The sequence below is a fragment of the Marmota flaviventris genome, chromosome 16, assembly GCF_047511675.1.
Source record: "Marmota flaviventris isolate mMarFla1 chromosome 16, mMarFla1.hap1, whole genome shotgun sequence".
NCBI lineage: Eukaryota > Metazoa > Chordata > Mammalia > Rodentia > Sciuridae > Marmota > Marmota flaviventris.
The window spans coordinates 58234810-58252894 of record NC_092513.1 but is presented as its reverse complement, the minus strand read 5'-3'; the positions used below and the strand labels follow the sequence as shown (position 1 = coordinate 58252894).

Here is an 18085-nt window from a genome sequence, read left to right as displayed (position 1 = left end):
CATGGTAATTACTATGTCAAAAGTATTCTCATGGATTCACAGTGGCCATTTGCTGAATGCCAGGGCATTCAGTCTTTGAGTAAGGCTGTCTCTTCCTTCAAAGGAGCTTGCCTTTTGCTGGCATTGATATGTTTTGATCCCAATAGCCATTTATTGATGTCCTAGCAAAAGAAGGTAGATTTTTGTGCTGGGGAGAGGGGTAATTCCTGCAGGTCTTAGGTTTGTTGGTGGAAATGTAAAGATTAAGCTAATGCCTGCATTTACTAAGTCCTGATAACGTGCAGGAACTTTTTCAAACACCTGACATGTACAAGCTCATTTAATGTTTACAAGAACCTCATGAAGCAGGTTGTTAGGGACTGAAGATTTGAATACCCCCAAAGTCAAATGTTGAAAACTTAATCCCCAGTGGGGCTTTATCTGGAGAAGGGGCCAATACAGAAGTAACTCAAATTAAATGAGGTCATAAAGGTGGTACCCTGATCCAATAACCCCAGTGTCATTATAAGAAAAGGCCCCAAAGAGCTCCTCTTTCCCTCAGGCCACATATAAAGTCACAGAGAGAAGGCAGCTACATGAGCCATAGTCAGGAAGGTAGCCTTCCCCAGACACCCATTCATGCCTCTGAACTTATCTGGACTTCCAGTTTCCATAAATGCAAGGGAAAAAACTCCTGTGGTTTAAGCCTTCCAGCCTGTAGTACTTTGTTATGGCAACCTGAGCTGGCAGATTCTCAGGTACCATCATACCCCCACTTCCTAGAAGTGGTAGGAGGGACCTCTTCTAGGCTTGTTACACAGCTAGCACCTGCTGCACCATGCTGTGAGCCAGCTCCCAACCAGGCTCCTAGCAGAGACAAAATCGAAAGAAAAGAAACAGTTTTATCCTTTTGGAACTTAAAATATTGGTTACTATGTTTTTATGATTTATATAATTGTATCTCCCCTCTTGTCACTTTACTTAGTATAGCTTTTCTTGTACAGAAAATATTACCTGTTAATAGAGTCAAAATTTCCAATCCTTTTCTTAATGTATTGTGCTTTTGGTTTCTATGAAATGTACTTGGGGAAAAAAAAGAAAAGAAAGAAAGAAACCAAAGATTTCAAACAATTTCTTCTGCATTTTTCCCTACAGGTTTTAAAGCTTTGTTTCCTATATTTTGATCTTTATTTGCTATTCATTGGGGGCATTTTATGAAGGAGGGACTTATTTTTGGTCCACATGGGTAACCAAAAGTCTTAGCTGACTTGATTTAAAAGCTTAGCTTTCCCTACTAATTATATATCTTTCTACTTAGGCCTGCTTTGTAGGCCTCTACTTTGACACCTAGGTTCTCTGTTTTGACATATTGGTCCATTTAGCTCTTCCTATCAATTTGTGACACCTATAATTTTCCCTTATCCTGTAGTCCTTGTCTGGTATTGATTTCAAAGTTGTCCTAGTCTCATAAAATACAGCAGGGAAGCAATATTTCTTCTTCCATTCCCTTAGAATAATTTTTATAACATTTATAAAATGTGCTTATATTTTATATATTTACAAAATTTATGTAATTTCACATATTATATGATTTATAAAATTTGAGTGTACTATTTCTTGAATATTTAGGACCTATAAATACATTTGGGTATGGTACATTTCTCTTGGTTACTTTTAAATTGTACTGCAATTTTAAAATAATTATTGTTTAGTTACAACTTGGAAAATCATATTTTTTTAGAAAAATACTTATTAAATTTGTTATTCATATTATCCTGATACAAAGCACTAGTCTAATTCTTGGGTTGGCTATATGTGGGTGTCTTCCTTTTATGTCTGATCTATTAGCAGAGGTTTGTCTATTTCATTAGCTTTTTCACAAACCACATTTGTATTTTGGTGATACTTATTTTTGCTTCTTTGCTTATTATTTCCTAAGTTTATGCTCTTAAATTAATTATTTTCTTTTTTTGTTTTATTCTGATTTTCTATCTTCTTAAATTAAATGTTTGATATTTCTTCTTTTCTAATAACAACATTTAAGGACTTTTAGGTACTATTTAAATTGCATCCTACAAGATTAATACCCTCATGTCTCAGTATCTATGGAATATTTGTTTCAAGACTCCCTGAAGATATGAAAATCCACAGATGTTCAAGTCCCTTATATAAAAAGTCACAGTATTTGCATATAACTTAGGCTCAACCTCCCTCCCATATACTTCAATTCATCTCTAGATGACTTACAATAACTCATACAATGTAAATGTTGTATGAATAGCTGATATACTATTTAGGGAATAAAGACAAGAAAAAAATCTGCACCTGTTCAGTAGAGATTCAATTTTCTCCAAGTATTTTCAATCCACAGTGGGTTGAGTCCATGGTTTTGGAATTGTACGTGAGGGCTGACTGTAAATAGTTCAGGGTCTGCAGCTCTAAGTATTTTCTGATTTGTGTCAGTTGTTTTAGTTTGATCCAAGAGTTAGAGAAAGCGCTTATTCATCAGGATCCTAAATGAAAACTCAGGATTCACTTCCCTGTCATTTCCTGAGATGGATGGTGTTCTCTTCCTTCCCCATCCTACCTTCCTATTGGCCTAGTCTGCTCTTTATCTGAGTTTCCACATTTTATGGGTTTTAGTGTTAAGTTAGCATTAAACAGGTCCAAGATGATATTTTCTACCCTTGGTGGGCTTTAAAACTCAAGATCCAAAATCAGGCACACTGTGGCTACCCACCTCTCACCAGGTGAACACACAGCATCCCTATCAGCCTCCCAAGGGAAGCTGCAATGTCCATTCTCCCTCTGATCACTAGTCCTCACTGTACTTCTGGGACCTGGTAGTTTTCTTTATTCTCTTGAATGTTCAGCCACACATTTTCCATATATCTACTGAAATACTATACATGAGTTTAGACAAGTGTATGAACATACATACTTGTATTTTTATCTAGAACTTCTAGATGTTTTTAGTAAAGTTCAGGCTATTTAGTCTGATTTCCCACTTACTGATTATCTTGTTATAGGAGAATTTCAATGTCTCTCTTCTTCCTGGTTTCTGCCTCCGATGCTTTCTGAGAATCTTAAAAGGCGTAATACCTCTCTGTGTTTTGCTTAGTATTTCAACTCAGTGGTAGAACACTTGCCTAGCATGTAAGAGACCTGAGTTCAATCTTCAGCACTGAAAAAAAAAATCAACTCTAGGCTAACTTGTAGGCTGCATTTGTAAAGTGTAAATCATGCTATACTGCCTTCTCTATGAAGGTGGTAGGTAATAATTTGTATTTTTAAATTTCACTTTGCAAATAATCCAGTTGCAAATCACTGCTGAGATTACAGCCACTTAAGAGTTTCCTGGCTACACAAAAATAGCACTCAGAAAGTATTTCTAAAGAGAAATTAAAACAAGACCTTTGGGGTGGATTACAATTTCCATTTTACAGGTTAGGAAACTCAGGCATAGGAAAGTCAAATCTATGCAAGAAAAGATGCTGAAGTTCTAATCTAAAGAGCAAATCTGGATTCCATGCTGTTTTTAGAGCCAATTTTCCTGAGTTAAGGAATGCAGTCATGTCTGATGCAAAAACCCATGGAGTTTTGACAACCAACAACCAGCATGCATGCTTAGAGGTATTTTTTGTGTGTTCAATATAGCCAGATAACAATGGCTTTTAAATCTTTTTAAATCTTGAGTGCTTTTCTTGTCTGTTGCTATCACAACAAATGAAAGCAATTTGAGCTGTTTACTGATAATTTATAAGCAAGTGCAGCAAGCAATAGGAGGAGGTGGAGCACTTAATATTTTTCAGAGTATACATAATACTTCAAGAGCTTGGCTCATTCCTTACTTTCTATTACCAACTAAGCAAGGAACAAAAGGGCCATGTGTAGTGGACACCAGCTTACCCTTCTCACTTCAACAAGGTTGGTCACCATGATTATGCTCGCTGTGTTTTCATGCCACACCATCCTCCAGAAGTCATAGATGGTCTCCTGCATTGGCCCTGAAGCAAAATGGAAGAGAGATTTTATTTTTCTTTGTTAGGTATTCAACTGCAGAATTTCTGGACTTGCAAATAAATATATCAATACTCAAATGGATCTCTCATTTTTATAGATGGACCTAGCTCTCTAGTGTAGCTGCAAAAAGGTGATCTTTCTCAAACTGCACCTATAGAAATATCAACTCCTTCATTCATGATACAAGTTTCTCATGTCATCAAATGTTATCTGCACTGAAGCTCTTTTAACCCCTCTTAAACTACTACCATGAAAGTAAGTTATTTTTTCATCATTCAGCTATTTATCTCCATAATACTCAAGAGTGAAATTTTTTAAAAAATGGATAACATTACTCTTTCTGCCAACAATTGGCAGATACCCCAGGGAAGTGGTAAAGAGAAAGAAATGAGCCTGTATAGGAAAAATGGCCTTTTCTTGTTTCTAATATTTTTCTTACTTGGTGTCATCTGTCAAATTAATCCATTATTTTCTGCCTGACTTTCTAAAGTGAGAGAGAAGTTAAGAGTTTTAAGCAGTTGTACTTGTCACTGAACACAAAGATTCCTGGCAGAACATGGCCAGCTAATTTCTTAACTCTTGGCAGAGCATTGAAAACTCTTCCCTATGGTTTCAGGAAAAAAAGAGGTGGTATTTATGGGGGAGTTTGTGGGTTACAAAATTCCAGGACTACTGATATCATCTGGTGCACAAAGCTGTAGTTTAAAATTTCTTTTAATCCAGATTTTTTTTAAAAAGCCCAAATTCTATTTGATGCCCACGCATACTTGAGGCTATAAATGTAACAGTATAAATCTTGTGACAACAAGTAGAAATGTGAGGAAATTCAAATTCGAAGGCTCAGAGAGTCACATGATGTATGGAGAATTTTACAAATAATCAGGCACATTCAGAGCCAGGACCCCCATGTACTGCAGGATCTTGACATTACAGATTACTGGATCTGGAACTCAAATATTTGAATTTGAGATTGCTTCTTCCTTTTACCTTGCTACGTGATTTGGGGAAGGTTACTGAGCCACTGTGAGCCTCAGTGTCTTCTCAAGGCTATGTGAAACAACTGCAGAATTAATACACATGTGAGCATTTTATGAATGGCAAAGAAACAGAAGGACAGCAAGGTGGATTTAAGGTATTTATTAATGATCATTCCTGTGCTGAGGTCTGAACTCTGAGCAATAATGGCAAACCCCAAGGCCCCTTTAATCACCCTCACATTCCTCTGGAGCAACTAGCAATTGGTTCTTGTTCAATTCCTCTTCCCTCTCCCCCCTGCCCAGGCCTCCTTCCCCATCCTGCAGAACATGCCCTCTGAGTATTCCCTTCTGCTACTTCTGAGTACACTCCTATTCTCCCTCAATGGCTTGCTCAGTTTCCTGATGTCTCTGTACCTAATCCCTTTGGGTATGGGACAATGCACGCCGCCTCCTGTGAAGCCACATCATCCATCTCAGCCCATTCCCTTGGTATGTGCGTGCCATTCTCCCGAAGTCTAGGCTGAAGATTTCAGTGACTTTAATTTAAGGTTACAGAGGGGACAAGTAAACATCGGATTCCATCAATCATCACATTTTCAGCTTGCACAGAGCTACGTTCACTGTATACTTAATAGGTTGTTACTTATTCATGAGGAAAAAAAATGCCCTGAGTCCATCTTTGTGCAGACACAGTCTTCCCAATGTGACCCCTGAAGCAAAGAGGTGGCCTTCATTAGGTACACAGGCCTGTGCCACCTTTATCAGAAACAGCTCTGATGGCTGTGTCTATAGTGAAAGAGTCACATGGTCTTTTATCATGGACAGCATGTCATTGCAGGGAAAAAAATCCACCTTTCTTCTCTTTTTCCAACGGGAAACATCCTTTTGTACCAAACACCTTCTATGCTAGGGACCCTGCTCTGTGCTTCCAAAGTGCTGCTTTCCTTATCTTTTCTTGGGAGGGAAATAGGGCACCCTTGGCTTTCTTCTACTCCCTGGTGTCCTTCTGGAACACTTGGCACAAGCAGAAGCTCCACAAATGAATGAATGAATGAATGAATGAGTCTGTATGCATGTATACAAATCATCTTTATTTAATGTTATATTCATCATATGCTAAGTATTGAATAACATTAAGATTATCTGCAGATGCTTGAAAAATGCAGCCCCTTTATTCCTTTTCAGTTCATGGAAAGGAGGGCATCTTGTGCAATGGTTTCTTCTGAATGAGTGTGACTATCACCCTCTCCTCAGAGCATTGTCGGGGCGCAATGACATTGAACAGCTGCAGGCAATCACTAAGCAGATCTCTCTTCTAAGTCTCCCTGCCCAAGGCTTTGCTTGGAAACTAGCTCAGTTGATTGCTTGGGTGGCCAGAGTTCAATCCTAGCTGCCCAGTCACTGTTCTCTATTGGAAGCACTGGTTCTTACTTGTGACCACAGAAGTAAATTAGTGAAGCTTTAAAAAGATCCTGCTGTTCTATGAGCCTCTGATTTATTTGTTCTGGGTGTGTTTTCAAATCTCTCCTGCTCTACAGCATCAAGGGCATCTACCTTCTAACCACAGTGTCACCTGGTCTGCTATGGAGTTGTCATTGTGAAACACAAAGAATTTGTTGTTTTGAATCTATTGACTAGTCCAAACCTGTCTACCTATTCTGTGAATCAAAATGAATCCCATTTCTCTCTGATTTAGAAGGAAATACACTGTAAAATGTCATCCAGTAAGTGGCCAGGCCACCTCACCACTGAGCTGAGGATCAGTTAAGGCTGCTTGGGGTTTATATGAGTAACTTTGCATTTTGTGTGAAATAAAGGGTCTTACAAGCATTAATGGCTCAGATGGCTGATAACATATATCTCAGTCTTCATGATTTCTTTCCTATTGACCTGGACTAGAAAAGAAGATTGGGATAGGAAAAAAAATAAATGAGATCAGGTTTTTTCCAAGGCTAATTTAGGGTTAGGGATCCAGAAGAATTAAAACAATTTGGTGCAAAATTTAAAACAAAACTGAACACAAATCTATCCTAAGTTGATCCCAGAAAGAAAGAAAAAAGTGTAAGTAGAGGGTATCACCTTTCCTCTTGGTTCAGTTCTGCCTTCTCTCCTTTGTCTCTGCCCTCCTTTACTTCTGTGACACCAAATCAGTCAACAATTTATGTGTAACCTTCTCTCTTGTCACATGGCAGCTCAACAGGTAAACTGCGGGAAGGGAGCAGACCGACCCTGGGCAAAGCACAGAGGATGATACAGACTGAGCTGTGGCCCCCTTCATCTACCAATGCATGGCTCTTCCAGCTAGCTTCCATCTAGAGACAATATCCAGGACCAGGAAGACCATCACCAAGGTCCTTGCAGGCCTGTTTACACCAGAGGTGAGGTATTAATAACCTGCAGGATTATACAAGATTATAGAGCACAAACTGTAATACCTGAGATCCGCACTGCCAGAGAGAAAGACACATGAACAACATGAAACAAACAGGGCAAGAAAATGCCCCAAACAAACCAAGATGCTACAATAATAGAATCTATTGACAGCACAGTAGATGAAATGTCAGAAAAGAAGTTCAAAATATACAGAATCAAAATGATCTGAGAAGCACAGAATAATATAAGACAGCAATTATAGGCAATAATTAATCACTGCAACAAAGACATAAAATACAGGTAGTAAAAGATTACTTCAGGAAAGAACAACTCCAATATAACCTATCAAAATCTCTGGGACACTTTGAAGGCTGTGTTAAGAGTAAAGTTCATTACATTGAGCTCATTCATTAAAAGAATAAAAAGTCAACAAGTAAATGACCTGACATTACATCTCAAAGCCCTAGAAAAAGAAGAACAAATCATCACTGAAAGTAGTCAAAAACAGGAAATAATTAAAATCAGGACTGAAATCAATGAAACTGAAACAAAAGAAACAATTGAAAAAAATTGACAAAACAAAAAACTAGTTATTTGAAAAAAATAAATGAAGTTGATAAACCCTTAGCCACCCTAACGAAAAGAAGAGGGAAAACCCAAAATTCATGATGAAAAAGGAAATATTATGACAGACATTAGTGAAATACAGAAGATTGAAAACTGTTTTGAAAATTTATACTCCAGTAAAATAGAAAATCCCAAAGACATGGACAAATTTCTAGAGGCATATGATCTGCCCAAACTCAATCAGGAGGATACACAATTAAAACAGATCAATTGCAAGCAAGGAAATAGAAGATGCCATCAAAAGCTTCCTAACCAGGCTGAGATTGTGGCTCAGTGGTAGAGTCCTTGCCTAGCATGCGCAAGGCATGGGTTCCATCCCCAGAACCACATAAAAAAAACTAAATACACAAAATAAAACTATTGTGTTCATCTACAACTAAAAATATTTTTTTAAAAAACTTACCAACCAAGAAAAGCCTGGGACCAGGTAGATTCTCGGCCAAGTTCTACAAGACCTTCAAAGAAGAATTAATACCAACACCCCTCAAATTATTCATGAAATAGAAAAGGAGGGACCCTCTCAAACTCATTCTATGAGGCTAGTATCACCTTGATTCCAAAACCAGACAAAAACACATTAAAGAAAGAAAACTTTAGCCCAATAGTCCTGAAGAACATAGATACAAAAATTCTCAATAAAGTTCTGGCAAATCGCATAAAAAACCATAGCAAAAAGATAGTGCACCATGATTAACTGGGTTTCATCCCAGGGATGCAAGGTTCATTCAACATATGAAAATCAATAAATGTAATTCATCACATCAAAAGACTTAAAGACAAGAATCATATGATTATCTCAATAGATACTGAGAAAGCATTTGACAAAATACAGCACCTCTTCATGTTCAAAACACTAGAAAAACCAGGGATAGTAGGAACATACTACAACATTGTAAAAGCTATCTATGCTAAGCCCAAGGCCAACATCATTCTAATTGGAGAAAAATGGAAAGCATTCCCTCTAAAAAGTGGAATAAGAAGGGATGTCCTCTTTCACCACTTCTATTCAACATAGTCCCTGAAACTCTAGCTAGTGCAATCAGACAGATGAAAGAAATTAAAGGAATATACGCAGGAAGAGAAGAACTCAAACTATCACTATTTGTGGATGACATAACTCTATATTTAAAAGAGCCAACAAATTCCACCAGAAAACTTCTAGAACCAATACATGAATTCAGCAAAGTAGCAGGATATAAAATCAGTATCTATAAATAAAATGTATTTCTGTACATAAGCAATGAATCCATTGAAAGAGAAATTAGAATAACCATCCCATTCACAACAGCCTAAAAAAATACTTGGGAATCAATCTAACAAATGAGGTAAAAGACCTCTGCAATGAAGACCACAGAACATTAAAGAAAGAAATTGAAGAAGACCTCAGAAGATGGAAAGATCTACCTTGCTCTTGGATAGGCAGAATAAATATAGTCAAAATGGCCATACTACCAAAACTGTTATACAGATTTAATGCAATTCCTATTAAAAATGTCAGTGGAATTCTTCATAGAACTAGAAAAAGTGATCATGAAATTCATTTGGAAGAATCAGAGACCCAGAATAGGCAAGGCAGTCCTCAGCAAGAAGAATGAAACAGGAGGCATCACAATACCAGGCCTTAAACTATATTACACAGCAATAGTAACAAAAACGGCATGGTATTGGTACCAAAAAAGACATGTAGACCAATGGTACAAAATAGAAGTCACTAAGACAAACCCACATAAATGTTTATCTCATACTAGACAAAGGTGCCAAAAATATACATTGGAGAAAAGATAGCCTATTCAACAAATGGTGCTGGGAAAAATGGAAATCCACAGGTAGCAAAATGAAATTGAACCTCTATCTCTCACCCTGCACAAAAATCAGTCAAAGTGGATCAAAGACTTAGACACTAGAACAGAGACCCTGTGCTTAATAGAAGAAAAAGTAGGCCCAAATCTTCATCATGTTGGCTTAGGACCTGACTTCCTGAAAAAAACTTCTAAAGCACAAGAAGTAAATCAAGAATCAATAAATGGGATGGATTCAAAGTAAAGAGCTTATTCTCAGCAAAGGAAACAATCAATAATGTGATGAGAGAGCCTAAGAAAGGGATAAAATCTTTACCACACATACCTCCAACACAGCACTAATATCCAGAATATATAAAGAACTCAAAAAACTTAACACCAAAAAAACCCAAATAACCTAATCAATAAATGGGCTAAGGAACTGAACAGACACTTTACAGAAGAAGAAAACAAATGAAAAAATGTTCAACATCTCTAGCAATTAGAGAAATGCAAATCAAAACTACTCTAAGATTTCATTTCACTTCAGTCATAATGGCAATTATCAAGAATACAAGCAATAATAAATGTTGATGAGGATGTGGAGAAAAAAGTACACTCCTACATTGTTGGTGGGACTGCAAGGTGGTGCAGCCACTAGAGAAAGCAGTATGGAGATTCCTTAGAAAAGTTGGAATGGCAGTTTGGATTTTAAAAAAGACCCAACATATCAAGAACTATGTAATGTTTTGAACAACCAACAATAAAAAGATAAAGAAAAAAAAAAGACCCAACAATATGCTGCCTTCTATGGATTCATCTCATAGGAAAAGACATCCAAAGACTGAAGGTGACAGGATAGGAAAAAACATAACACTTGCATGGACCATGTGATCCAGCTATCACCCACCATTTGACCCAGCTATCTCACCAAACATCCTACCCAGAATTTAAAATTAGAATATTACAGTGACACAGCCACATCAATGTTTATAGCAGCTCAATTTACAGTACCTAAACTATGGAACTAACCTAGATGCCCTTCAAAAGATGAAGGGATAAAGAAAATGTGGTACATATACACAATGGAATAATATTCATCCTTAAAAAAACATGAAACTATGGCATTTTCAGGTGAATGGATGGAGCTAGAGAATATCATGCTAAGTGAAATAAAACAATCCCAGAAAACCAAAAGCCAAATGTTTTTTTCTGATAAGCCAATGCTGACCCATAATGGGGTGAGGTAGGGAAGAATGAAGGAACTTTGGTTTGTGTAGAGGGGAGTGAGTGGAGGGGTGGGGTTGTGGGGATGGAAAGGATGGCAGAAAGAGACAGACATTATTACCCTATACACATGTACGATTACACTACTGGGAGAGACCCTGAAACATGCACAGCCAGAGGAATGAGAAGCTGTGCTCCATTTCTGTACTATGTGTCAAAATGTATTCTACTGTAAAATAAATTAATTAATTAATTAAGAAAAAAGTAATGAGGGCACAAGGGCCTCATCATCAGTGTGACCCATGCCAGTCCCCTTCTCAAGGCATTTTCCAATGTACCTTTAGTGTGAAATTACCTGAAAAAGATAAGATTTTTCCCAACTGGACTGCCATTTTGAATGATTTCTCACACTTTACACAGTGATATAATAGGTTGCACTACGGTATAATTCACTATATTGGTATTTAAGTCCCATTTCAGTCCCATGAGGGCTTGGGCACCTGAGTACCCAGTACACACCATAGACACAGAATGTTGGTGCAGGATTGCACCAACATTGGAGACTGAATGATGCAGAATATAAAACAGCATTGAGAGTTAAACACAGTAAATATCAAACATAATATTTCTAGTAAGCTAAAATTGTTATAACTAAGATTCTTCTGTCAAGGTTCAAGTTGGGTAAATAATGTTGCTCAGGTATTAAATATGTTCACAAAATGTCATTTTAAATGTGTCTATTTTTGTGTGACTATTAAATTATACTTTCCCAATGACAAAAAATTATACTTTTCCAATGGGCATTAGAGATTCTTGGCTGATGATTCAAGATATTTTCTTAAATTTTTCTTCAAATTTTATTTGTTTTAAAAATTTGGGGGGGGTGGAATGAAAGAAGGAAGACACCTAAGTTTAAAGTTTATAAACAAAACTCACCAATCTCATTTTTATTTTCTTTTAGACATATTTAAAATTATTTCCTGAGATCTGAATAAAGTATTACTCAAAGACACATGTGTCTTGACAAAATCAAAAAGTGTACTTGAGGCCAGGGAGAGGCTGAACTGACTACCTCCAGAGCTCTACCATGTGACTTTAGTAGCTTCTAGTGGAGTCAGAGGGAGGGCAAGCATCCTGCACCAACAATCTGTGTCTCTGGTGTGTATTGGGTACCCAAGCCCTCATGGGACTGAAATGCAGGGAGGAACAACAGGGGAAATCAGCATTCTCTGCCCATGACCTTCATCTCTTAAGGTCACCTGGGGATTGCCCCCAGAGTAGGCAAAGAACTAAATTTCCAAGACAAGGAATCCAAAACAGCAGGCAAAGGACTAAAAATCCTCCTTTCTCGAGGCTTGAAAATGTGAAATTGGTAACCTTGCATTTGATTTCCATGGTTTGTGGCTGGGTGGGAACCACCTATGGGAGTACATTTACAGATGTTTGCACAATAGGCAAGGAGGTTATTCTCAGCAGTTGTCCCCACAAGGGACTTGACCATTTGAAAGCTCAGGTCTAGAAAATTCAACATCATCAGGCCAATACTACATTCCATCTCCTCTGCAGTAATTGGCACAGGCAATCCTCTGCCGAGGAGGAAATGTGCATAGGGGACATTCACCTCTACCAAGCACCAGAACAACAAAAGAAAAGCACAGAAAGAACTAGAATATAAGAACAAAGATGAAACACAATCAAAGCAGAAGTAAAAGACATTCAAGAATGTGCTCTATTGTACAGAGAAGTCCTCTATTTCATGGGAAGAGAGAGAAATTAGACATTACAATTTCAAACCCTGATACATGATTTGTACCCCTTCTTTTCATTTTCAAATTTCTATAGAGTATTTGTGTGTGTGTGTGTGTGTGTGTGTGTGTGTGTGTGTGTGTGTGTTAACAAAAGCTGCAGAGAAGTCAAGGTCCTTTAAAAGCTCACAGTGGTACATTTAAAAATATATTTTTAAAAGCAAAGCACAAATACCAACTGTTTTTCCATCAAAAACACAATAAAATCTAACATCTTTTGAGTAAAATTCTACTTCCCAGGTGCTGTTTGAAGTATCATCTCATTAGCTTTAAAAATCACCATCCTAGGGCTAGGGCTGTAACTCAGTGGCAGAATGCTTGCCTAGCATGCATGAGGCACTGGGTTCAATCCTCAGCTCCACATAAAATAAATAAATAAAATAAAGGTATTCTGTCCATCTGCAACTACATTTTTTTTAAATCATCATTCTGTGTAATGGGTCCAATTGTCTCTATTTTATCAAACGAGGCTAAGGCATAGAAAAGTCAAGTAAGTTGCCCAAGGTCACACAGCTAGTGAGCTGTGAGGCTGTTTTAAATCCAGTGGTTTGCCTCTATTTTATACCAGGGCCTCCTTCTGAATGTCAAAAACAATTTAGAAGGGCTCAACAAGACAGGAGTGTACCTTGCAGTCACCACAATCCCCACAAGAATAAGACAGAAGATAAACCATGTAACCACACAGAAACAACCTCTTTAAAAGTGGTTTAAAAGTCAGATCACTTCCCTCCTTTAACATCCTCAATGGCCTCCTGCTGCTACAGAATAAAATCCAACTTCATGAGCACAGCCAGCTCCCAAGCTTCTCTGCCTGCCCCAACCTCTCTGTAGGGAAAGGATTTCTAGAACACTGCCCTTCTGGCCTTACTCCTCTCCAATCCTGTTCCCCACTCTAGCTCTAGGGGTTTGTATTCAAAGACAGCAGCAGTATGGCTCAAGGTGATGTTTCAAAATGGACAGCACAGGAGCCTAGGTACAGGAAGATCAGCATAGGACAGGAAGGTATAGTCCTGGGGTCCAGTGAGGCCCCAAGCAGGCATTGCTCAGTTGACATGGTCAGGGTGGGATCTGGGCTCCTTACAGCAGACACAGAGTTCACGTGTGCTTCAGGCCCAGGCCACACTGCCCTGGAAACTGGCAGGGCTTCCATCTGAATCAGAGTAGGGAAGACTGGAGCTTCTCTTGGAAGATAGTTTTGAAGTCCATGAGGACTCCTTTTGTCCCTATTATTTTGTATGTAAATAAATAAACCAAGGGCCTTAGGACAGAATGAGGACACAGGACCAGGATGGTGAAGGAGCTGAACAACCCAAGAACAGGGCACCTTTTGGGTATGTCAGTCCTGAAATGCTGTGGTGGAGAGGTTGGGAGCAGAGGGAGAGAGTGGTGGGGTCACAGCAAGTAGAAAAAGCACAGAGGGGAGAGGAATGGTCCCAGGATGGCACAGCTACAGAAAGGTCAGGCACTGGCCTACACTGTCATGTTCTTTGGTTTCCAGTTCACTCCATCAGAACTGGAGACACTGGAGGTGCAATGTGAATGTGGAAAAAGACGAGCCTCAGATTTATGCATTAATTTGAAAGCTCTTGCTCTATACATAAAAGAGACCCTAAATTTTTGATCCATTATTACTACTGTTGCTGCTGGTGATAATCTATAATAAGCATTATAACATCAGTTATTCAGAGTCAGAGAATTGGACATGTTACTGAGTAAGTTCTTATTACAAAACTTCATGTGATTTTTCAATATGATACTGCCATAACTCTTACATCCATAATTTCACATTTAGTATCTTTTCATTTTTGCAGAAGTGAAACGTAAAAGGTAAGATCTGCCACTGCATTTTACGACTGAAGCTCTAATGGTGACACTGAAAACAATTGGCTTCTACATTAATAATCCTTAACATCACTTATTTGATAGATGCATTTGCTCTCTCCTGAGCCTACTTATGTTAGAATTGTAGAATTTTTATGAATAATTTTGGTTTCAGCTGTAGAGAAAGAAAAATGCAATTGAGATGGCCAGGTACACGGGATGTGATCTGTTCATTTTTCTCAACTGGTAAGAATATCCCAAGAAAATTACCATTTAAAAGAACAATCAGAATCAACTAATGAATGACAAGTAAATACACTAAGAATTGTTCTATAGTGGTGAAAACTTGGGAATATTTTATTTACCTTAAGTTCAATAGTAGAGCTGGCAGCCTGTTAAAACAGCATTTTCTAAGGATAGCTCTCAGGCGAAGCACTATGGCAGAATTACAGGGTTAGGAAAGTTCTCAGTCCACTGGAATTTTAATTGGTGACAGTAAAATAAAGAAAATTGGTACTGGAGCTACAATAAAAGATACCTTTTTAGAAGGATTGTCAAAAATGATGCCCTAAATGATGACATTAAGTAGTGTTTTCCATTAATAAATTTCAGGGGCTCCCATATGATGACAAATCCCTTTTTAGGCTGGAATAGGTTTTCCTGCTGCACAAATCAGTGTCCTTTACCTGGCTCACTCTGGTTGGTAGGTACTTGCCATTTGTCGTGTATCTTCTAGATTGACTTCACTCCTTCATAGTTTTTATACCTCATTTTATACTAAAATTAGGCATAGCCTTCCTGCTGTCCCCAGGAGCCGCTTTTCCTCTAGACCACATGGTGATGTTCACATTTCATCTACACTCTCCCACAAAATCCTCCTTTTAGACAGAAATAAAGGGGATGTCAACATTTACTGTGCAAAAGTTCCTGGCTTACTCTACATAATTAGTTTTATAGACTGTTTCTTTCTAGATGTAGTCCTAAAATAATGAAACCCTTTTGGACACTTAAAGGTTATGTTGGTATAAATTGGTATAAACCAAATATTAGTGGACAGGCTGCACATAAACACTAAGCTAGCCTGGAAAATCCCTGTCTGTAATTTAATTTAGAATCCTTCAATCATTCTCTGTTTTTGGGATAATAATCTGACTTTCACTTTATTCACTTATTCAACTAAAACTAATTATGTTTAAAAATAAAAAAGGATAAACAATTACATGATATACATTATTTTGTCTTAAAGATAGATTTAATCAACAGCCTTGCTTTTAATTCCAATCTTTAACTTTCCATTTTTTTAATTATTATTGTCTAGTATCTTAGTTCCAACATGGGCTTATTCCACCTGGATTCATCATTATTTTAATTTCTTATTTTCTTCTTACTTTTGTTTGTTTGGTACCAGGAACTGAACTCAGGGTACTCTACCACTGAGCCACATCCCCAGCCCTTTTTTGTATTTTATTTAGAGACAGGGTCTCACTGAGTTGCTTAGCACCTCACTTCTGCAGAGGCTAGCTTTGAATTTGTAATCCTCCTGCCTCAGACTCCTGAGCCAATGAGATTACAGGCGTTTCATAAACCTTCCTATTTTTTTATTTTGGTTTCCCTGAATTTGAGTTTACTAGAATAAAGTTCATGCATTTCCACATTATCATTAACTGTGTCTCACATTGTAGCAAAATCAGATAAAGAAGAACTTTTTAAGAAATGAAACTGAAAATAAAATAACTCAAGCATTCTGAGTTCTTTCTTCCTTTCCTCTACCAAGAACTCCAACATCTTTAAACAAGAAAATAAATGAAAATAAAAATTTATAAGGTCACTCTTAAAGCCTGAAAAGAAATTATTTGTTTTGTTTTGTTTTGGTAATGGGGATTGAACTCAAGGGCACTTAACCACTGAGCCACACTCCCAGCCCTTTTTGTGAGTGCCATTTAAAGACAGGGTCTCACTGAGTTGCATAGCACCTCGCTAAATTGCTGAGGCTAGCTTTGAACTTACTATCCTTCTGTATAAGCCTCCTGAACCGATGGCATTACAGGCATGTGACACCACTCCTGGTTGACAAGAAATTACTTCTGATACTGCACATATATCATTCTAAACATTTAGACATATAAATGTGGTAATAAAATCCCAGATAAAGATTTTTTAAAAATAAAAGTCATTTGAAAAATAACTTTTATTGCTCTCATACCACACCGTGGCACATGATGATTTAAATCACAATAATGGTCTTATTAAAAAAATCTTATGTATAAAAATGACAGAGTGCAAATTCACAAAAGTTCTTTAAAGTGATACAAGTATCAAGGAACGTTAGGAAAAAATCTTTTCCATTTGTAAAATAGAAGCAGAATACAAGTGCTCTGATTGTGTTACTAGGACACTTGCTTTGGAAACTTATCAATAAATGATTACTGAAAATGTTCAATGTCCATTTTGCTTTGTTCCTCTGTAAATAATGAGACTCTGGGAATGGGTCAGAGTGGGGACGCACCTGTAAGTACTCAAATCCATGATCACAATTACTTACCAGGGTATATCTACATTTCATTCCTGAATGAATCTATCTATCTATCTATCTATCTATCTATCTATCTATCTATCTATCTATTTTTAAGAACACAACCATGATTCCATTATATCACTTTAGAAAAAGAATGGTAATTCCTTAGAAATCATCAAATGCCAATTACTACAGACTGTGAAGCCCTTCCATAAACTGCAGATGTGTCTCCCATGTAAAGTGGTCCTCAAAAGTGGCTTGGAGGAACACCTGCAGCTCACTGCCCCATCCATCTCCTGCCTCCTTGGCACAAATCAAGACTGGCTACTTCCAGAAATCTGGTCAACCTCTAGCCAAGCAGAAGATGGTGTCTGGTTATTCACCCACTCAACACACACAGGCTGCAGAAGCAGCTCAGGGGACACACCTTTTTTATATTTCACTCTTATTTCTCCCTCTGTTCCTCATCCATTATTTTATTCTCTTTCCCAAGAAAACATACCTCAGCCTTTTAGTGTCCTCCAGTGCTCTCTCAGGCTCCTCTCTAAAACATTCCCATGTAATTCCTATCCCAGAAATTGCTTTCAATAAAGCCTATATAAAACCAGAATAAACTGTGCTGGTGCTTGAAACTATGCTCTCTTCACTTACATGTAGTGTTTAGGATATCCAAGAATGAAGCAATGTCCTTTGCTGCTATTTGAACTGGTCAATTTCTACCAGTCATCAAAAACTACAGAAAAATGTGCTTCTCTCAGCTTATGATAGAGCTTATTGTCTTTCCAACCCATGTTTACCTTTTGTGTGGAAGTTTACAATGATGATAATCCGTACTTTGGAGGAGAACACAGGATGCTGGTAAAAACCTAGGTTTCCCCTCTGGTACATTAGCAGGCATAAAATGTATTGGCTTTTATGAAACCATATGAGTATACACTATACTTGGGCTGCAGTCTGAAC

General features: G+C 37.7%; 1 protein-coding gene across 2 annotated transcripts in view; it reads right to left on the bottom strand.

Moving 5' to 3' along the window:
* LOC139702195 (receptor-type tyrosine-protein phosphatase gamma-like) overlaps nt 1–18085 on the bottom strand; it is a 146434-nt gene that overhangs the window by 17791 nt on the left and 110558 nt on the right. For both annotated transcript variants that reach the window (XM_071602696.1, XM_071602697.1), the window contains one exon: nt 3889–3986. In XM_071602696.1, coding sequence (XP_071458797.1) covers nt 3889–3986 — 98 coding nt within the window. The remainder of the gene's footprint in view (nt 1–3888; nt 3987–18085) is intronic.